This window comes from Meriones unguiculatus, chromosome 8 (genome assembly GCF_030254825.1).
Source record: "Meriones unguiculatus strain TT.TT164.6M chromosome 8, Bangor_MerUng_6.1, whole genome shotgun sequence".
NCBI lineage: Eukaryota > Metazoa > Chordata > Mammalia > Rodentia > Muridae > Meriones > Meriones unguiculatus.
Window position 1 is genome coordinate 66,982,069 of NC_083356.1, and position 22,115 is coordinate 67,004,183.

The 22,115-nt window shown below is 43.6% G+C and overlaps 1 protein-coding gene across 5 annotated transcripts; it reads right to left on the bottom strand.

The window, feature by feature from the left end:
- Positions 1-2,041: 2,041 nt before the first annotated feature.
- On the bottom strand, positions 2,042-18,252 carry Il1rn (interleukin 1 receptor antagonist). 5 transcript variants are annotated; one of them, XM_021663020.2, is made up of 5 exons: positions 18,105-18,252; positions 7,487-7,538; positions 5,766-5,854; positions 4,645-4,757; positions 2,042-3,470 (listed from the first exon to the last, which is right to left on the bottom strand). In XM_021663020.2, the coding sequence occupies exons 1-5, from the start codon at positions 18,112-18,114 to the stop codon at positions 3,255-3,257; spliced, it is 480 nt and encodes a 159-aa protein (XP_021518695.1). In that variant the 5' UTR covers positions 18,115-18,252; the 3' UTR covers positions 2,042-3,254. The 5 variants fall into 5 exon arrangements, with proteins under 5 accessions (XP_021518695.1, XP_021518691.1, XP_021518694.2 ...); XM_021663016.2 differs by lacking the exon at positions 18,105-18,252 and adding an exon at positions 8,632-8,704; XM_021663019.2 differs by lacking the exon at positions 18,105-18,252 and adding an exon at positions 8,496-8,624.
- Between the last annotated feature and the right edge of the window lie 3,863 nt (positions 18,253-22,115).

A 22,115-nucleotide genomic window follows, 5' to 3' on the forward strand; every position in this document is an offset into this window, starting at 1 on the left:
AAACTAATCAAGAGGGAGGACTCTGGCTAAAATGCTCAATCCTCATCCTGAAAGGCAAAGAGGACAGACATCAGAAGAAGAAGAAATCAGGAAACAAGTTAGGAACCTGCCACAGAGGGTCTCTGAAAGGCTCTGCCCTGCAGACTATCAAAGCAGATGCTGAGACTCATGGCCAACTGTTGGGCAGTGTGCATGGAATCTTATGAAAGAAGTGGGAAATAGTAAGATCTAGAGAGGACAGGAGGTCCACAAGGAGAGCAACTGAACCAAAAAAATTGAACACAGGGGTCTTTCCAGAGACTCATACTCCAACCAAGTACCATGCATGGAGATAACCTAGAACCCCTGCACAGATGCAGCCCATGGCAGTTCAGTGCCCAAGTGGGTTACATAGTAATGGGAAGAGAGACTGCCTCTGACATGAACTGATTGGCCTGCTCTTTGATCACCTCCCCCTGAGGGGGGAGCAGACTTACCAGGCCACAGAAGATGACAATGCAGCCACTCCTGATGAAATCTGATAGGCTAGGATCAGAAGGAAGGAGAGGGGGACCTCCCCTATCAGCTGACTTAGGGAGGGGCATGCGTGGAGAAGGGTGAGGGAAAAATGGGATTAGAAGGGGAGGAGAGAGGGGTTAATGGGGGGATACAAAGTGAATAAAGTGTAATTAATAAAAGTTAAATTAAAAAATAATAGAAAGAAAACTAGCCTGGTCTCAATCCACCCTGGCTGGCTGACTTAGTCCATGAATTCTTCCTAATTCAAGTGGCTAATTCCAAGCCTGCTGTTCACAAGGTATTGATGTATATATGCATGAGACAGAAACTTGTGGATGTGTTGGGCTGACGTTTTTGCAGATGATGGTGACCTAAAGCTTTCCTTTAAGAATATTTTATTTCGGGAAGACCTGAGGCAGTAAGAAGAGGTTCTGGTATGGTCATAAGATAGTGTGCTGGGGAGACAGGAGAAGGCTGAATTTATAATTATGCTAATCATGTTGGTAAATGTGCTGGAATTTATACACTGCATGATAGCAGTTTTGGAGAGCAGTGCCTTTCTTGCATCTTTCTCTTCTTTCTCTCCCTTCTCTCTTTTCTTTCTTACTTCTGGTCTTTTTTTTTTTTTTTGAGACAGTTTTTCTGTATAGCCATGGTGGTCCTGGAACTCACTTTGTAGACCAGACTGGGCTCAAACTCAGAGTTCTTTGCCTTTGAGTTCTGGGATTAAAGGTATGAGCACAAAACCTGTCAAAAGCAGTGCTTTTCAAACTTTGGCCTTTGTGGTTCCCTTGGGGGTCTGGCTAAGGTAAGCTCCTAAGACAGGAAGTCTTGGGCAAAGCCCAGAGACCAGTATTTTTATTCCCAATTGATGCTGTTGCCAATTTTGAATCATTCTTGAAGCAAGGAAGCTTTGAGCCCTGATTCCCCCAGGACTGATAATAGCAACATATCACTACTCATTAGAGAGGGGTGTTGCAAAGACTAAAGTGTTCTGCGTTAGCTTTTGTTTGTGTGTTGAGATGGGAAAACCGAACCCCAGAGCATTTTAATGAGCTCACCCTGAGCACACATGGCAAACAGGAGATCAAAACATGACCACAGGATCACAGGATTCAGTGCAGCATTTGTTTCCCCTCTGTGTTGGTTATTGTCTTGTTACCTGCTGTTTGACCCGGGAGCATTCAAGCTTTAGTGAATTTTGAACCACGTGTTTATTAAGATTCTTGTATTGTGTTGGGGGGAGCTGGCTGTGGATTGTTTTTATCTTTGCCATTGTGGAGTGTTGAGTTGAGTGCAGATCTGATACTTACATGTTTACTTATCCATAATAAGTATTTGGGTTGTTTTCACTTAGAGGATTCATAGTGGACAACAATGTTTGGTGTCCGGTTACCCAGGCAGTGAGAACCAATAAGGAAGAAGACTTTCAGAGAGAAAACAACTATTCTCTAGCCAAAGAGTTAAAAAGATCCCCTCGCCTCCCCATTTTACTGGCACCCTATGCCTTAGGCCTAGGCACATAGTCACAACCAACGAAGTAGACATTTTCAGAGTTTTATTGTAAAATAGAGATAAAGTCACAGGGAGGAATAAGAACCTTTCCACCCAGCACGTACATATTCACTGAGTACCTGCCAAGAACCAAAGTAGGTGCTCCTCCCTGTAGAGACCCAACACACACACACACACACACACACACACACACACACACACACACTCACACTCACACACAAGCACCACGTGTGCTGCTCCCTGCTTTCTGGACCTCACATTCTGGCAGAGGAAACACAAGTCTCAAGGCTAGAAGTGCTAAAATGGCCAAGAAGTAATCAGTGGGTTCATTCGCACAGTACGAAGGACCCGAGAGCCACATCTGCACAGTGACTTGGGGAACTTCTCCAGGCAGAGGTGGTAGGTTTGGAGTGCAGATGGTGTTTCAGCTGGACAGGGGGATGAAGACTATTGAAATAAAAAAGGGGGGGAGGGGAAGAATTATGGGGATAATATAGTCCAACAATTTTTAATTTTTCAGTTAGGGCATCATATAAAGAAGGAAAAGAGGAAATTTTATTTTCACCTATTTTCCCATGCTTATTCATTTCACAAATTCAGGAACATCTAATTCTCAGCCCCTCTCGGAAGACCTCTGCCCCACACAGAGTAAGGCTGGCCTAATAAAATAACTTTGAGTTCCTTAATTTCTGGTTTCTAGATCCTTACAGGTTTCTCTGTGGGATGGAAGCATAGCTGGGTGGTAGAGCACATGTGATGCTTTGATGGGTTTCACCTCAAGCACTAAAACCAAAATGAACAACAAGGAGAGTAGAACAAAAACCTTCTCCATAGTCTGGCACAGGTTTATAAAGCAGGGCAAGGGAGCCACTTGGGAGGTATAGCCAAGAGATTTGATTGGTCTGGGCTGAGAACATGTAGAACAATGGATGAAAAAAAAAGTTTGGGGAGCAGAAGGCACCTAGGCCAAGCAAGTGGTCTAGACTTCATCCAGAGGCAATAAGAAAAGGTTTTGAACAAGGGCCTGCCATGATCCAATTTGAAAGATCACTCTGGAAGTGCCATGGGGATTGGGTTAGCCAACAGACTGAGGGCAGAGATCCGTCATCAGGGTTCTTTTCCTCCTTCTACTTTACACTCTGCAAAAGTTGTTCTTCAGACCATAATGATGACCAGAGTGAGGAGGCAGTTGGTGGCAGTGTTGATGGCCTGGGAGTGGGGAAGGACAGGTCTAGGTGGTACTACTGGTCTTCGTGGAAGTAGAACTTCGTGACTGTAAGGGGCTCTTCAGGTGTGTTGGTGAGGCTTACAGGCCGGTCAGCCTCTAGTGCTGTGCAGAGGAACCAGCCTGGACAGGCAGCCGACTCAAAGCTGGTGGTGGTGCCTTTCTCTGAGCGGATGAAGGTGAAACGTTTGTCTTGTTCCTTGTTCCTGCTCAGATCAGTGATGCTAATTTCCTGGAAGTCAAGAAATGGTCAGGTGATTGCTGAGGGCCCAGAAGGTCCTGGTTGTCTATCTCCACACCTCCTTTAATGCTGCTACTCTCTGAGGGTTCAGAAATGTTCTCTTGGAGATCCAGCCAAAGAGCATAGGCTCCAAAATTCTTAAGACAGCACAAATAGAAGAGGCTGTCCTGTTGTCATTTTTTGCATTGAAAAAATCATGCCATCGCGGTCATAGTACAGTAAGTATAGCAGATTCATGATCCCATCAGCACAGACTGAAGCCATAGAGGCAGTGACCTGTCAGGATATGACTCCTTTAAGGAGAGAGAGTTGTAAAGAAGGGGGAGGGTGTCTTGAAGCCCATAGGATATGTTATATGAGATACCCTGGCTGTCCTTATTACATTTAGAATAAACAGTCATTCCTTTCCACCTACTCTCAAAAGGTGGTCCTGTCCATTGGTAAGAGTTAGTGACAAACTCAAGGTTGTGGCTATTTGCAGTTGAGTTAAAAGTTTGTTCAGCTAGCCCTCAAGATAATGTCTGAGCAGCCCATTACTATTGAATAGGTAAAGGAGTGACATAGCTCTGTGTGGGATGCCAACTAGTAGCATAGATAATGATTGATGATTGACGTATATAGTCTTGAGAATTGACCTAGCTAGATGCAGGTAGGTTCAGGTGGGTTAGGAGGCCCAGCACAAGACCCATGGTGGTTCAGGTCCTGTGATAGTGTCATAGAGGTGTTTCTCCATGAAAAAAATGCCTTCTCCTAGAGTTCAAACCCTTGTGCAGTGCCTTTCTATAATGAGTCCATATCAACCATGTCACAGGCTTTTGCCAACAAACTATGTAAGTCCAAGTTTAATAAGCATTTTCACATTGAGGCTCATCTTTCTGGAATAATCTCTCATAAAAGTTGGCCACCACGCTACAAGGAAGCTCAGGGTGTCTGCTTAATGATAATAAGTCACATAGAGGGTGGTTTAGCGGATGAGAAGCCACCTTGGACACCCAATACCATCCAACAACATTATTGGGAGCTACTTCAGCAGTTACTTAAACATGATTCTTTGAGAAAGAAAGAACCTGCCTCATCCTTCCATTCACACAGTTATGAGAACTGCTTGTGGTTGTCATAAGCCATTGGGGTTTAGAATGGTTTGATAGCTAAACCAGATTCTTACCTCCAGCTGGAGCTTCATAGCATCTCCAGACTTGACACAAGACAGGCACAGCTTCCCCCCGTGGATCCCCAAATACACACTATGGAGGTCAATAGGCACCATGTCTATTTTTTCTGGAGAAGAGCAGAGGGTGGAGTCAGAAGGAGAGAAGAGGCAGTGGTGGGGCAGAGTCTGTGGGTATTTTATATCTCCTTTTTAAACTAAAATTTCAAGGTCAGAGGGTCAGGAAGGCTCTGTCTTTCTAGCCTGCAAAAGATCCCACTGAGCACACTTCACCTAGATATTCCTAAGGCCTGCCTCTTCCACACTGTTCCCAGCCTTCCTTTACTTTCTCCAGTGAACATGTCTTTCAGGTCAACAGATACACTGTTAATAGACAGGTGCAAAAGCTTACAAGGCCCATGAGCAGGCTCCAGGAGCCTGTGGACTTAGAGTCTGCTTTCCCACCTGCTGCTGAGTAGCAGCAGAAAACCCAGCCTCCCATGTTGAGCATGCTGATGAGATCATTACTAGAAAGACAGGAAAGGACAGTTTCATAACTACTGAATAAGACAGGAAAATGGAGAAAGGGCTTTGGGAATACTGAGGAGATACAGGTAATGCCTCTCTGTAACACAAACAGAGATGTAGGAACATTAAACTCCAGAGCTAAAGGAAATTCAAATTCTGTCAACTAACTGCTCTCATTTTTCTAAAAGAAAAGGTGAAGAATCTGGGTGATGTTCCTCCAAGTTCATCTAGCTTTGTCCCTAAGGTAGCTGGGTACATGATGAGGGTGGTATCAACAACAAAAAATTATTATTCATTCATGTACATGGTATATTAGCTTAGGGTGAGGGTAGGGTTTGAATAACACAGGAGCATGGTAGTCTACCAGCTCAGAAGGACTGAGGAAGTTCAGCTGTGTTTTCTGGCCCCTATTCCTCCTAGGTGTATCCCTGGGGCATTGTGACACAGTCTATACCTTTTCCCACTCTCTTGAGGCCATTTCCATGTGTTCCCTCTGGTGGCCGTGTCTCATTTCCAACTCAACAGAAATGAGGACATCCCACCTACAGCTAGAGGAGCAGGGCAAGTGACCTTGTATCCACATTACACTAGCTTCCCTGCTATCCACTCACCTTCTAATTTAGTATTTGGTCCTTGTAAGTACCCAGCAATGAGTTGGTTGTTCCTCAGATAGAAGGTCTTCTGGTTAATATCCCATATTCTGAAAAACAAAATGGCCTGGCTGCAGTAGGCAGGATAGCACCCTTTCCTATTTCCTCAGAGCCACCTAACTTGCATCTAGATCTGCTGGAATTGTGGTGCTTAGCAAGTTCATAATACAAATGAGAAGATTCAAGACAACACTGTATAAAAGATATCACACAGCTGGTGAACAGAAAACCTCTTCTTCTTGCTCCTCACCCTAGAATCCCAGCATACACACCACTGCTTCAGCAGAATTTTCTAGACAGCATCACCATCTGGGAGACCCTTAGGCAACGCAAACACATCTTATTCACCCTACTAAGCAGGAGAGCTGCCAGCTACATAACTTTCTTCTGTTTTCATGCATTTATGTGTAAATTTAGATGGCCTTCTGAAACTAGTAGCCACCACAGTATTACAAGTTCAAGAGTTAGAATATATTGCAGACAATCTTAGACCTGGAAATCTGTAGCTAGAACTTTTACTTCTCTTGCCTGTCACTTAATCTGGATCTGGCAGGGACAGTTGTCCCTGGGAACAAGTCAGCTTCCTTTCTAGCTCATGCAGTGGCCTGTGGGTCATTCTCTGTCTTCTTGGTGAAGGGCTTTCTGGCTTCCAGAGAAGCAGGCAACTGTGAAATGTGAAAATAGTGTGCTGATGATATGACATTGGACCTTTTCCAGTCAAAAGAGCTGACAGGACTCCTTGGCTAGCTTGGAGCAGCCCAGGAGCTCAAGGCTGGGCAGGACAAACTAGGTACTCTGCATGTGAAGAGACATATGTACCTTTGGGACTGGCTTCTACTCCTATGGTGAGTTTCGCACTGAAGGGACATAGTAGCCTTGCTTGAAGGACTCCAGGGACCTCTCTTGGGGGTGCTAAGAGGATGTTGTGGGAAATCTCACAAAGCAGTTACCATATCTGTGGGACAGATTTGCCTTGGCTAGATGGGTATACACACACAGTCAGAGTCCCAGTCTCCAGCTGTGGGAGCAGAAAGAGTCAATAGGGAAGTGACTCAACACAGACCTCACTCTCTGGAAGGATCAAGGACAGATCTTGCAACAACAATCTCTTTATTTATTTTTTAATCAAAATGAAGTCCTGTAATTTTTACTATAAGGTTGATAATATCTCCCAAGGCTCTTGATCCAATTTGAAAAGTCAAGTAATTTTTCAGGCACTTTACAGTTCTCAGAGCACCAGTCTCAGAACATGGTTACAGTATCACTCATGCATTTAATTTTCACAGCCCTGAAAGGCACACAAGGCTTTATCACTAAGTCAGTATCATATTACGGGAGACTCCAAAGAGAGATCTTCCAAGTCAACACAGACACAGGCTGTTGACTATTGGTCTGAGCCTTTGATTGTGTCCTTCTAAGTTTTCTTCTTTGCTAGATCCCAAAGCTAGCATTATTCCTGGACGACTGTCCCTCACTTACTGAACACCTAAGTGTCTGGGAAAGTGAGGACAATTGACTGCCCTGTTGTCCATATATGAAATAGTTTAAAACATAAGCCTAAAGACTGTGCTTGAATCAAGGATATCTGTGTCCATCCCATCCCTGTGGAGTCAGTGCCTTGGACATATGGCATGTGTCTCAGGTCCCTGATCTATGCAACTGTTTGTCTTTGGAAGACTTACCGGAAGGCTTGTATCTTGCAGGGTCTTCTCCCAGAAGGGCGGCAGGCTGCCTCTGAATGAAACAGAAGGAAGAGGAGGAGAGAGATTAGGTGACTGCACAGTCCCCTGCAGATTTCCATTCTGAGGCTCCAGCAAGACAATAGAGACTAGAGACTGCCATTTCAGGTTTAAGGTGGTTGCTTATAAAGAAAGATTCACCAGCCTGTGCTGCTCTCATTCCGTCCCACTGTCAGAAGCGGAAAAACCCTCATATTTCCAAAAAGAGAAACCCTTGCTGTTGTCACTTTCAACCCTGCCGAGTGTCGCAATGGTGTGTTGTAACTGATCTCCTCCCCCTTTTACCCTTTGCAATTTCCCCAAAATTGAGCTCTCTGTTTCCCCTTCATGGTGTTCCTGGGAAGACGCAATGAAAACCATGCTCCCTCATTTGCATGACAGGTGCTCTGAGTCTGTTAGTGTTCCTGCCCCTGTCTCTGCTGCCCTCCACAAAACAGATCTGAGCAGAAATGTTTCCTTTTCATCAGAAGGCAAGTGATAGGGCCTGATGAACAAAGGACAGTTTCACGTCACTATTACTTGTGTTCTTTGGAGAAGGGACAGTTGGCTAGACTATGGATAAACATTGTGTGTCCAGAAACGGATGGTAAATATTTAGTGTTTTGTGAACCATCCAAGCTCAACATAATACTCAGCTCAGCTGTCATAGTGCAAAATCACAAGCAATTATAAGCCTGAAAACTCAACTCTGTTCCAACATGCCTTATTTTCAAAACAGGTCAGGTCATATGTAGCACATAAGTTTGTTGACCCCTGCTCTAGAGAAATAGGTCCCTCCCAAGAGACACTTTCCTCAATTCCACAAATGGAAAGTTGGAATCTTTCTTACTTACTTACTTACTTATTATTTTTAACATTTTATGCACTTTGTATCCCAGCTGTAGCCTTCTGTCTTTTCCTCCCAGTCCCACCCTCCTTCCCTCCCTCCTTTTCCTCCCGATATGCCTCTTGCCTAGTCCAGATCTCATCAGGAATGGCTTCATCCTCTTCCTCTGTGGCCTGGTAAGGTTGCCACCTTCCCCCCCTGGGGAGGTGATCAAAGAACTAGCCACTGAATCCATGTCAGATACAGCCCTTGTTCCTCTTACTAGGAAGTGGTCTAGGTCCTCTCCATGGACAGTTGGAATTTTTTAGAGGTGATTTCATTCCCAAATCATGGTCTCAGAAAAGTGGATGAAGAATGTGGACAGCAACAGATCCAGATTCCTTCTCTGCCACTTGTCACTACCAGCTATGTGACCTTGAAAATATCACTTCATTTATTTGTGTCTCTGTCTCTTCATTCTCAGAATGGGGAGGATCATGTGTTCTCTGAAGGCAGAAGGAAAGAAGGAAGTTAAGTTTGGTCCCAAGTGGATGTTAATAAACATTAACTTCCTTTCATGCCATTTTCTGGACAGTTGGGGAAAGGTAAAGACCTTCCTAGTTTATGTTTTGAAAAGGTGAAGAGTCTTTATGTGTTCCCCTAAGGGAGAGTGCTTTCCCAGGAGTACAGGCAAAGCTGTACTTTCAGAACTGGATTGGAGCATAGTGGGCACCTTATCTCAACCTCCCACTAAAGAGATGCACAAAGATAAGTAAAGGGAAGGGTCGCAGAGCTTGTTAATGGCAAAGAACCGACAAACCAGTTCTTGCGACCAGGTCATCCCACACCCATTGAGCATAATGCATCTGACATTATTTTCTTTTTGGTTTTAGAGAGTTTCTTTGTGTATCCCTGGATGTCCTAGAACTTGCTTTGCAAACCAGGCTGGTCTTGAAATCAGAGATCCACCTACCTCTGCCTCCTGAGTGCTGGAAGTAATGATGTGTGCCACCACTGCTCAGTGGCTGTGTTTGATCTTATTTTCAACCCAAGAACCAGAGGAGAGTTAAATTCATTCACGGAGAAGCTTCAGAACACATGTCAAGTCTTTAAAGACCCCCTCCCCTCAACAAATGAAACATTCCTGCTACTATAACACTGATTAGTTTTGGAGTCGACATGGCAATTACATATTCTTCTTGTGTTAGTGTACAGAAATGCTATCTACCTGTGAGGGCCAAGGGGATGTTCTGTTTGCTCATTTCTTTATTCATTTTGAAAATCTTTCCTTGAAGCTGGCTGAAGCAGGGTGATGTGTTTGAACTTGCCTAGTTATTTACAACTTCCAGAGACTACTGAATTAATTAAGCTTTAACGTTTCTGAAAGATTAGTCACCAGCTGCATACTGTTGTCATCACACCTGCTGAAAAGAGAAGTAGCTGGCACCCAGCTCCCACAAGCTCTCTCTCATGCTTGCTTAGTGTATTTCTGAAGCTACCCTGGACTCTTTTATTATGTATTATTTATTTGTACAAAATTACATCTTACGTATTAAAAAAATTCACATTGAAACTCATAGAAACAAACAATAGGTTGGTGATTGCCAGAGGCAGGAGATGGTAGAGAATGGATAGAGAGTTAAACATGGTGCTAGAGTGCCTCCATGATAAAGCAGGGTTCCTAAAAGAGTGCAGATGACTTTGTGCTCAACTGTTAACAGTAATCCCAGAAGGGATAGTCTGCCTGCCTTGGCCTGGAGCAAAGAATTTCAAGGAGAGACCTGCAGGCCCCTACAGCTAGAACAATTTCCTCATTCCCAAGTTCCTCACCCCATCCTTATAAAGGTTTGCAGCTCCTTTTCCTCCTGGTAGTGAGAGAGTGTGTGCCTTGCGCTAACAAACACAGCACCATTTCTTGAGGGTCAGATACCTGTCTCCCTTCTGTTTCCATGCTGCTCCACAAATCTAACGGATGCCAAGTGGATAAGAGGAGTGAGTTCTGGGCATCTGGGGATCACATGATAGTAACAGTGGTACTTACTACACACTGGAAATGTGCTGAGACTGGTTGTTAAGTGGCCTCCTACCTCTCCCCTCTAAAAGGAAAGGAAAAGAAAAATGAAATGGACAGAAGGAGAAAGGGAGAGAGGAATCAGGAAGGAGAAAGAAAATGGGAACTATGAGAGGAGGTAGCTATGTTAATTAGCTTGATTGTGGTGACAATTTTACAACTTATATCAAGATATTAAGTATATACCTAAAATGTATCCAGCTTATTAAAATGCATTTACAGAAAAACAAAAGTACAAGACAATTTAACAACAAAAACAATTCCCCAAATGCTATGTAGTAGAAGTGAAGCACAAATGTTTGCATAACATTGCCCTGTAAATATGATTATATCTACAAATTTTGTGATTTCTATATATAGTATACAAGAATGTCATTAAGCTCTAAAGTTTTGTCAGTTTCTTACTATGTAATTTCCTATGTGATTTTTTTTTCATTCCATTTTTAGACTTTTCAGATAGTAACATGTGTTTTGAAAATCCAACCTTTGGCACCTGCTAACATAGCAATGAATGAAAAAACTAGAGACTGCTTAATGAAGATAAATATCTAAAAGAGCCAACTTTAGAAAACTGGTGAAACTTTGTTAAAACACCAAATCAGTATCATCTCAAACATCTGTGAAGACTGAGGAAGAGAAGCGACATGCCAAAGTGAATAGAGCTGCTCTGCACTAGCCTCTGCTAGTGTGGAGGCTGGCAGAATCCCACCCACGTCACGGCTGCTGGGCAAGTGTTTCCCTGCCCTCAGCCCAAATGCAGTCAGGAAGAGCCTGGTCTGAGCCTTCTTCCCATGACCACATCCACCTGCAGTACATCATTTCTGAGGGGGCTTAGAAGAAGGCCCTGGGCTGACCCAAAGTTTCAATCCTCTTACATCATTTTGAGCTGTACTACCTTAGACAAGGTGTGAAGACTCTCTCGATCTCAGTTTCATTACCCATTAACCAGTTTTAATACTGGAAACCACAACATAGGTTGCTATGAGAATTAAATGCCCTTACCCCTGACCCTGGCACGTGGGAATGACTCAAACAGTAGTGATTGCACATATTTCTTTACTTCAGGTAAAATGGGAGAGATGAGTCACAGTGTCTACCACCCCTGCATCCCTGTCCCACATGTTCTGCATGTACAATCCGTCCTCTCCTTCCTACTGATCCAAGCTCCTTCCTCAATTTCCTGTGGTGAGCCTAAGTGCTTCCCCCCACTGGAGGGAGAAGAAGAGGAAGGTAAAAGTCCTCTTTCATTCCTTACATTTTAGCCTCAATTCCACTCTTAATTTTTTCTGATGGTGCTATTGTTGGTGATCTTGACAATTCTGCTCATCAATTCTGAGGGCTCAGTTAAAATGCTACTTCCTGAACAAAGCTTAAGTATCTCAACACAAATAGAACTTACTAATTTCCCTCTGGGCTCTATGGAGGCAGGGAGATAGCGAAGCCAAGCTCTCCACATGTCAGGAGTGGCAATAGGCATAACAGGTAGCTTTGAGAACACAGCAGGGAATAAACAAAAGTGTTCTCACACATGGGTCAGGGGCCTTAAGAGTCCTTTGCATCAAGTTGCAAAGGGACCACCTTCACAATTTCTTATGTTGAAGCCTACAGTATAGTAAGCACAGCACTAGCCACACGGAAAGTTTCTGGTAAATCTTAGCTATTAATAAACTGCATTGAAAAAAAAAATCTTAGCTATTTCTCAATGTCTGTTGATTAGTTCTTTCAGTTCTAGAACTTCCGCTTGATCCCCCCTCCTTTTGGTATATTTTGTAGTTCTCTATCAAACATTTTAAACTTATCTTCTAAATCTTTGGAAATATTATGCCTGGACCTGTGTGTGTGTGTGTGTGCATGATGTTGTGAGTCTTCACCTTTAATTTTTTTGAGACAGGGTCTTTCACTGAACAGTGAGCTCCAGAGCCCTCCTTTCTCCACCTACCCAGTATTGGTGTTACAGGCTTACAAGTGACACCCAGCTTTAACATGGACACTGGGGATTTGAAATCAGTTCCTCATGCGTGTTCAGCAAGCCCATTACCAACTGAGCCATCTTCTCCTCCTTGCATGGGCATCTTAAAGGCTGTCCCCAATGACCCCATTATTTGAATTCCTATTGTATGTTTTCCTTTAATGTACAAACTGCCTTGCAAACATAGTATGGTTTGGTTAAGTGCTCCCAGAATGGTGTTAGTGAGGTATAGTAGACCCTGCCCAGGTGTCTATTATAGGTCACTGGAGGCGTGCCCTTGAAAGGAATTTCTCTGTCTTTTTCTTGTTCTTTACTTCCTGGGTAATGAGGTGAGTACCCTGCAGTATTGCTATCCGGTATACTCACAAAACCCTAAGCAATGAGTACACTTTGGAGTAGAGGCTCCAAAGCTGTGACCCAACTAAATCCCTTCTCTTGTAAGTTAATTGTATCAGGTATTTTCTTTTTTTTTTTTTTTTTAAAGATTTATTTATTTATTATATATACAATGTCCTGCCTGCATGTATACCTGCACACCAGAAGAGGGCACCATATGTCATTATAGGTGGTTGTGAGCCACCATATGGTTGCTGGGAATTGAACTCAGGACCTCTGGAAGAACAGCCAGTGCTCTTAACCTCTGAGCCATCTCTCCAGCCCAGGTATTTTCTTATATGAACACAAAGCTGACTAACACAGCATTCTGGTTATTTTACATTTGCTCAGGGATACTGTGTATATTTAAACTGTGGAGATTTTTTTTTTAAGGCTGTGTATGATATCTTCATCCTTAGCTTGGTCATCTTGCTCCTGCTGGGCAATTGGGCCAGAACACTTGAAGTCCTAGGTAACATTTATCCAAATAAGACTTGTGGTCATTTGTAAATGGGCTCAGGTACTTAAAAGGGTTGTTCCATTTTTGGTTTACTTTTAACGCTCTGGGAGTCTCACCCAGTCTGCATGGAGTTTATCAGGACCCCTTTTCCTATACAGAACATAATGTACACATTTTAATCAGTTTGTTCCAAGCTCTCCAAGTCAAGGTTTATGAATTCTCAGAAAGCTCAGCTTGGGGAGAGATTTCCCAGGGACTGAACTCTTGGGCCTCTCACATAATAAAGGCATGCTTTGCCCTGGGATATACTCCCAGTGGCTCTGTAGACTTTGAAACTTGTAGATGTCCAGGGGTAAAGAGACCCAAAGCCAGCCTCCACCTCCCTGCACCTCAAGTAGTTTCTTATAATCTTGGCCATTCTGTTGTGGATTCAAAAAGATATTTTAAAAATATTTATCATCTGCCTGTTTCAGTTATAAACAGGAAGGTTGGTCATAGATGGAAACTGATGTTACCCAATACGAAGTCTTGTTACCCACTGTATTACTTCTCATGTCTATGATTAAACACCTGAATAAAGCAAAAGGCAGGAAGGCTTTGTCTTGGCTCATGGTTTGAATGTATGTTATGGTGGAGAAAGCACACAGAAGGCCTATGAGGCAGTTAGTCACATTCAACCATAGTTAAGCAGAGAGCAATGGCTGCTAGTGCATAGCTCTCTGTTTTCATATTATTCAGTCCTGGGCCTGGCTTAGGCTGGTGAGGGCCACAAACTGGTACATCTTCCCACCCCAACTAACTCAGTCTACAAACTACCATACATACCATACATCAGTCTACAAACTACAAGTCCCCAGAGGTTTGTCTTCTAGGTGATTCTAGATCCTACAGATTGACAATATTAGCACTCATGCTCACCATGTTTCGGGGAGAGGCAGAAGAGGTAATGGAAAATCTGGATGGGAGGCAGGACAAGAGAGGCCATTAATGCTACCCCAAGGATCTAGGATGTGCTTTAGGGAAAATCACATTGGAGAATGTTGTCATGCTTATTTTATTTGGGTACTCATGGGGACAGTGCATAGATTACACTTGAAGTGGGGTGACTGAGCCTGAAGTATGCTGTGTTGACAAATCTGTCTCTCCTGTAAGTTGCCATTTCTCAGTTGCTGTGGCTCAAGTATCCCCACCAAGGATGATTTAATGCCATCAACATTGTTCCACTGGAAAGTTGGCTGCTGGATGTTGCCAGTCCCATTCTAGTCCCCTGTTCCAGGCAGGAGGCCTTTCCTTCTTTCTAGAGAGAAAACAGCTTTCTTTGTTCCCATACCAAACTCCTCTAAGCTTCAAATAGTTCCCTCTCAGGTCTCACACCACTTGTATTCTTGCTGATGAATCCACATTATCAGAAAATGTTAATGATTCCTGATGCAAGCATCTGCTCTGCCTATTGGAACTGCACTTGTGTCACCCAAGTACCATTTATGAGATGGTCAACAAGTGTGAACCCCGAGTTGTAACACAATCATCTCATAGCCTCTAGCCAACACTTGGATGGCTGAGCATTAAAGTATATATCACACAGTAGTGCCAGTATTATCCTAACTTTGCTGTTTTTTACTAAAATAATGGCCCAAAGTTGTTCTTTCCAAGTGATGTATAAATACACTGGTATGAGAGGAAGTTCTCCCAAGGGGAAGAACACCTCATGGTATAGCCTGATGTTTACTTTGTCCATCCTAGTTATCCTGTCAGGTATTGGAGGGCATCTTAATAATATCCCAAATTTTGTTGGGAGCTCCCTAGGGCAGAGGCCAGGCTTAGAGACAGCTGTGCTCTTGGTCACTTCTACCAAGCTTCAGCCCTCTGGCTGTCTGTCAGGGTGACCACATGTATTCTCTTGGCTAGTAAAGGCCATTCAGGAGACTGAACATAAACCAGAATTGTGAATCAGTGCTTTTCAAGAGGCTCCCTCTCTCCCCAGATCCAGACAGGAAGCCTCGCCTGCATCCATTTCTGAAGCCTTCCCAGATGGCTTTACTTCAATGGTGTCTGGGTGTAATATGGATTGTCTTTGACATTTGTCATCTGTATAGTCATCAGGTTTTCAGAGGTAAGGGATGATGGAGATGAATGGGGATTCTAAGAGAGGGCACAACTGTGATGTCATCTGCTGTGCTCCAGTCTCTCTTGCTGCATTTGCTACTTTTATGTTGCACCAAAACCTGAAGCAGCTTATAGGAAAAAAAAAAAGAATTTATTTCAGCTATGGCTCCAGAGGGGTTAGAGGTCCATCATGTAGGGGAAGCATGGTGGCTGGAAAAGGGAGTTAGGAGCTCACATTCTTCAACCACAGACACAAAGCAAAAATGAACTGGAAGTGGAGTGAGATTTGAAACTCTCCAACCATAGTAATGTTCTCCTCCAGCAAGGCTGCACATCCTAAACTCCCTGAACAGGCCACTGACAAGGAACCAAATGTTCAAACGCTGGAGCATTTATAGCGCATATTTTTCATTCAAACCACCACAGGTGTACTGCCACTGAGCCATACTCCATTGTATACTCTTTATAGCAACTGACTCTATGCAAGGTAGACATCATTGAACTCACTTTCATGGTGTAATTGTGCCCAGACACCTGTAGAAAAACACCTTAGGGCTCAGGAAGACTACATCTACTCTAGACACTGGGGCAAGATTTAAATTCTTTTTTTTCCCCATTTATCCCATCCTACATACAGCCCTGCCAAAGAGACCACAGAAATTTCTCTTCTTTGCTTTATTGCAAGATCAACACAAGCAAGAACTCTACTTATTCTTAGGATGTTATTTTTTGGCTATAACTTATATCCTATGGAGTAATATTAAGTTCATAACTGCTTGAAGATATGGGAAAGCAGAATGAAATGTAAGGAAAGAATGATTCTAAACTTTTGTATAGACTATAATTGAAGCCATTTTACCTGGTTATGGACTAGGATGACAAATTGCCTTGGTTTGGCCGAGACTGTTTTAGCTTTATTACTGAAAATTCTCTATCTCAGTGAACTCCTCATTCCTTGAAAACCTAGCATGATTGGTTACTCTAAATTGTGAACCCTTAAAATGAGCTTGTACCACTGGTGGGTGGTACCACAAATGGCAAACACAATTGACTTAATTACTGTCCCTTGCCAATTTAATTTGTTTTTATTGGCAGAGATCTGATTTCTGCCAGTTCACAGATGATAAATAAAACAGACAGACAAATAGATAACTGGAAAGCATACAAAAGCTAAAAATGGGCTTCTACTCAGGAAAGAGCCCACAGTAAATAAAAGAACAATCATACCCACCATTGACTCACTTCAAGTTAAGCCATTTGTCTTAAGATGATGTTAGTGTCTAGTATTTTTAAACCATTTTCAAATGCAAGTCCTAAATGCAAGTCCTAAACAGGCTCTATCCTTTCCATCACCATTGCTTTCTTTACAAACATCATCTATGAGGTAAGTAGCAGGACACCATGGATATATAGAGAAAGTAATGACCTGAGAGGTCTATGATAATCCTTGTTCCTGTCTTCACTCTGCAGGTTTTACTATCAAATCACATATTTAACTTCTCGATTCTTAGAGCTCTGTTCTCTGCTTGGCAACAGTGGGACTCTCCTACCTCTTTGGCTTTTGATGATGTTTCTGATTCCTTCTTCCAAGGACTGGGCTGTACATATTGGGCTCACTTGTACTGATTCCTGAATTCAGCCCAATTCTTCTCACCATCATGTAGCACCTATGTGTCTGCCAGCTCTATATGTTTTGTAATAAACTATTTTAAAATAAGATTCTGTCTAGTTCTGGAGATCCCCACCACTTTACTTTACAACATTTGAAAAATATATAAGACCTCAGGCTAGCATTATCATTCTTTCCACAGGAACGGAAAGTATGGCATCCACTGGGGGAAAGGAGAGGATGTGATTTTTCATTCTCCTAACAAAACACTTCCACTCTGTGATTCCTCCCTGCCGCTGTCTCTATAGCTCAGTGCAGTGGTTTAGGGAGAGAATCATCCACAATCAACACTAGCTCCTCCCCAGTGTTGGCTGTATGGCCTTGGGCAAATTACTTACTCTTTCTCCATCTATTTCATCTTCTAAAAATGTGGACACTAAGGTCCTTCCTCACATAGAATTGTGAGTATTAAATGTGGTAAGCCACCTAGGAACTTCGCGAAGTGCTTGGCTTGTAGCAAGCACTATGTAAGTATGTGCATGTGCCTCCAAGGGCTTGCTGGCTTTTCTTAACATCAAGAGTAAAGAGGGACAACAACCCCCACCCCCAGATTGACTCAGCAAGGGCCAAACTGAAATTAGAAACTGAATCTTTAGTCCTAAGATTTCTTTGTACCATATATGTTCTGAACAGGGATGGCAACCTACATTTTGTTTGCTGGTTTTTTTGTTGTTGTTATATTTAATCAGAGCCCACATGAGCCTATATTCTGTATGACAAACATGTCTAGGAGTTTTCCAGTGTCAATTCTTTAATCCTCTGCAGACCCCACCCTTCTCTAGCACTCTTCAACTTTGTGGACCTTGTCTGCTTTCTATCAATAGAGAGCTTTAAGCACACACTTCTATCCCCCATCTTATGAAGAAATTTCATCTATTTCCTGTTTCTATAAACAATGGAGAATGGCCGACCCCTCCGGTGACTTTTCTCATAACGAGCACGCACCCTCTGCCCAGCATATCTAGGGAGTTTTCTGGGATGCTGTGGCCTCCCATCAGCCAGGTTTTCAGATAGCCTGGAGCTCCACTCACTTGGCATCAAGCACTAGTGGCAGGTAATTCCTCCCTTAATTTTCAAATGAACAAATGTGACTTCAAAGAGCTTACCTGAAGCCATGGGAGAGCTTCACAGGACACAAGGTTTTCCACTGTCTTCTACTGTCTGACTCCAGAAAGGGGTGCTGTGTATAAAGAGCACCCAGGCCGTACCCGCATCACACACCTTCCCAGTGTGGAACTGCCGCTCCTTCCCAGCTACCTAAGCAGAATAAGAGGGGGAGCTGGCCCCTCCCATACACCCACGCTGGGCAGTCAGCCCTAGAGGGTGGGTTGCTGATGACTGAAGCTAGGCCAGGCCCAGCTTCCCAAAGGGTGACTCAGGAAGCAGAAGCCAAACAGGTTCTTATCTACGTAAAACTGAGGTCATATGCGGAAAAGGAGCTGGATTTATGAGGTGGGACCTTTGTTTCACTCCAAACCCAGCTGTTACCACACCATCATGTATGCATAAAGTCATTCAAAATACACCTTGACTTAGTCCTGCCTGTGGGGTGCTCTCACAAGCACTGGGGGCCAACCAAACAAGGCCACTGTGTTTTAATGAAAGAAAGTGAAGGGGGAATGAGTAAAATTAGCTAATTTCTTATGGGGGTAAGGGCCACAGAAGAAATCAAACTCACAAAATGCCTTTGATGGACCAAGGCAGAACTCTTAGAAAAAGTGACCAGAAGGCCTCTCTGAGTAAGGTGGCATTTGAGCTGAGGAAGGGAAAGACTAGCAAAATCAATCACAGGGAAGAGCAGGGAGACGGCCTGGGCTGGGCTCTTTATGATCGAGCATTATGCAGACTTTCATGTGTGGTTGCAGCCTCACTTAGGGTATTTCAAGCTGGACCAGTGTCAAGACTCTCTCCATAACTTTCTCTGGAAGTTGCCAATTTTCTTACTCCAGTTCCTCTGTGATTCAGAACCAACCTGCTCTGGCTTCATGCCTCTGTACCCTCTTACCAGGGAGCAGACAACTCCTGTGTACTTAGCAATCATCAGGCTAATAGGTGGGTACAGCAGCACGAGATCCTTGGGGCTGATCTTCATGATGGCAGTAACTCTTTGAGAGTCTGGCCATTGTTGCTCTTCCCTCTCAGCCTTCTTTTGATAGAAAGAAAAGGCCCGACACTCCCTGCCCTGCCTTAGACTGGCTTTAGATGACTGATATTGGCCATAAAATGCTTTATAAATTGTGTGTACTTAAACTAGGCCTTGCTCCAGGCAATGCCTTAACCCCAAGGTGAAGTAGAGTGCAGGTAAGCATAATGCTGCTTGCAATCCTGCCACCTGCAAGTCTGTCTTACCTGATGGGGTAGGCCAGGTCACCCCAATTTTTTCAAGTGATCTGGCCAGCGTCCTTTACTTTCCCCCTAGCTGTGCTTTCATCTGGACTCAATCCCAGGGTCTCTCTATTGGAACTGACATGGGCATAGGAGGTAGTGGGCTCTGAGGTGAGAAAGGATCCCTGTCTGGGCACTCCTAACCACAGGGACTTCCCATGGGGCCTTAACTTCCTGCTCTTGTTAGCTTGGGCTTACCAACCTAGACTATCTAGATCTTTTAGCCTTGACGAGGAACTAGAAGGGAGCTTTTGTATAGAAATGTTTGTGAAGAATCAGGAACTAACTAAGTTTGCAAATCTGGAAACTCTACAAATGCCATCTTTGCTAACCTGGGAAGATGCACTGGGTGGGAAGTCTGGAAGCTGGTGGAGCCTTTCTGGCATGCATATCTGTTATGACAAGAAGAGATCATGTGGTGCAACAGGCCCTGGCACTCAGAGGTTCAAATCTCAGCTTCATAAATGTGTCTTGGTGACTTTGGTAATATCTGTAAGACAAAAGTCAGACTCGTGACAACTTATTGTGGGGGTGAGTTATGAGGAAGACTCACGTAAGGTGTTTAGATCATAATAAGCATTGACCACAATTGGACCCCTGTATCTGTGGATACAGGATCTGCACTTGTAGATTCAACCAACTATGAACCAGAAATACTTTTTTAATTGTCTCTTAGGGCTGGAGAAATGACTCAGCCAGTAAAGTTCTTCCTGTGTAAGCATGTAAACCTGAATTTGGATTCCCAGAACTCTAATAAAAACTGGATACATTAGCACACTTGTTAATCCCAGAACACATTGTAGATGAAAGACAGAGATAGGAGAATCACCCAAAAGTTTGCTGGATAGCTGGCCTGGCATACACTGTGGCAAATACAAGGAGGCATTTCTGAGAAATTGGAAAACTAGAACAATGGAAACTCGCAGGAATCAATGAGGGTGACTCTACTAAGCAATAGAGGATATGGAACCTGAAACAGCCACCACCTGTAACCAGGCAAGACCTCCAATGGAGGTATGTGGACAACAATCTACCCACAAAACCTTCAACCCATGATTTGCCCTGCTTATAAGATGTACAGGAGAAGGATGGAGCAGAAATTGAGGGAAGGGCCAATGAATGATTGGCCCAACTTGAGATCCTGCCATGACAGTGAGCCCGCCCCGACACTATTACCCACCTGACATTATTAAGGATATTCTATTACACTTGCAGACAGGAGCCTAGCATAACTGCTCTCTGAGAGGCTTCACCCAGCAGCTGATAAAAAGAGATGCGGAGACCCACAGCAAAACATTAGGCGGATCTCAGGAAATCTTGTGGAAGAGAGAAAGGATGGATTGAAGGATCCAGAGAGGTGAAGAACACTATAAGAAAACCTATAGAATCAACTAACCTGACCCCATAGGGGCTCAACCACCAACCAAAGAGCATTCCTGGGATGGTACTAGACCCCCTACACATATGTAACAGAAGTGCAGCTTGGTTTTCACATGGTACCCTAACAGCAGGAGCTGGGGCAGTTTCTGACTCTGCTGCCTCCATTGGATTCTGTTCCTTTATCTAGGCTGCCTTTCCTAGCCTCAATAGGAAAAGATGCCCTGCTCCTATTCCAACTTGATATGACAAGGCTGGTTGATATCCAGGGGAGGCCTCCCCATTTCAGAGGAGAAAAAGAAGGGGAGGTGGTGGGGGGAAGTAAGTAAGAGGGACTGGGAGAAATGGAGGAAAGGGAAGCTGTGATCCAGATATAAAGTAAATAAAATAATTAAAAGAAAAAATACCCTGTCTCAAAAAAACGAGGCAAGCACACATGCACACACTCTTATGTACACGCACATGCATGTGCACACACACATGCATGCACATACATACTCACACACCTCCATATTGACTTTTTGGTCATCATTCCCTAAGTAATTCAAAATAATTATGTATATAACATTGATGTCACACCCAGTATTATATATCTAGAGAGGATTTAAAGTATACAGGAAGATGCACATAAATTTTTTGTAACTTTGTCAATTTTATACAACAGGCTTGGTGTCCATAGATTCTGATATCCACAGAGTTCTAGGACCAGTTTTCTGAAGACACAGAAGGAGAATTAGACTGTTTTAGTTAAAAGTATTACAGGGTTGAACTGAAGAATGTGTCTACATTAGCTGAAACCTGAATCCAGGTGAGTGGTGAGTCCAGTCAACAGAGCGAACTAGGCTTCCAGCCATGGGCAGGGGATTACAGTTTGATCAGCACTCAAGGCTGAAGAGTTCTCTGGTTACCTAACTGTTGTGGATGCAAAGATGTTTTTGTTTTGATCCCAGGTGTACGATAGGAGACTGATTCAGACTCTCCACAGCAGCAAATCATTTGCCTCATGCGGGCTCTGAGAGGGGCTCTTTGCCAGCTGCAGATAGTTTAACTCTGAGAAGTATGAAGAAAACATAAATGCCAGATCCCAGGAGTATTGAGGGGGATCCAAGAAAAAAGAAGGCTGCTGGTACTTTCCCCCTGCTCTTCCTGGCTGCTGTTGATGCAGTTGGTTGAGAAGAAGTTGGAGCTATCCTGAAACGAAGATTGGACTTGCCCCAAGGAACCCAATGTCGCTAACCAGCAGGAAGTGGCTAATAAAAACTATGTCCCTCTCCCCACTAACATTCTTTCTCTCCTACCTGCTGTTGGGGTGTTGGAAGGGATTGGTGTGGAGAAGGGAGAAAGAGATATAAGAA

Bases quoted from the DNA above. Each gene is read 5' to 3' on its own strand.
- Il1rn (XM_021663019.2), bottom strand. From the start codon at position 8,604: ATGGATTCAGTGGCTAGTTCTTTGATCACCTCCCCAGGGGGGGAAGGT. The intron at 7,539-8,495 runs GCAAGAGGCATA...TGTTTCATTCAG, and splicing joins CCTGATGAGATCTGGACTAG to AGGCAGCCTGCCGCCCTTCT. The intron at 4,758-5,765 runs GTGAGTGGATAG...GCTCTTCTCCAG, and splicing joins ACCAAATACTAAATTAGAAG to AAAAAATAGACATGGTGCCT.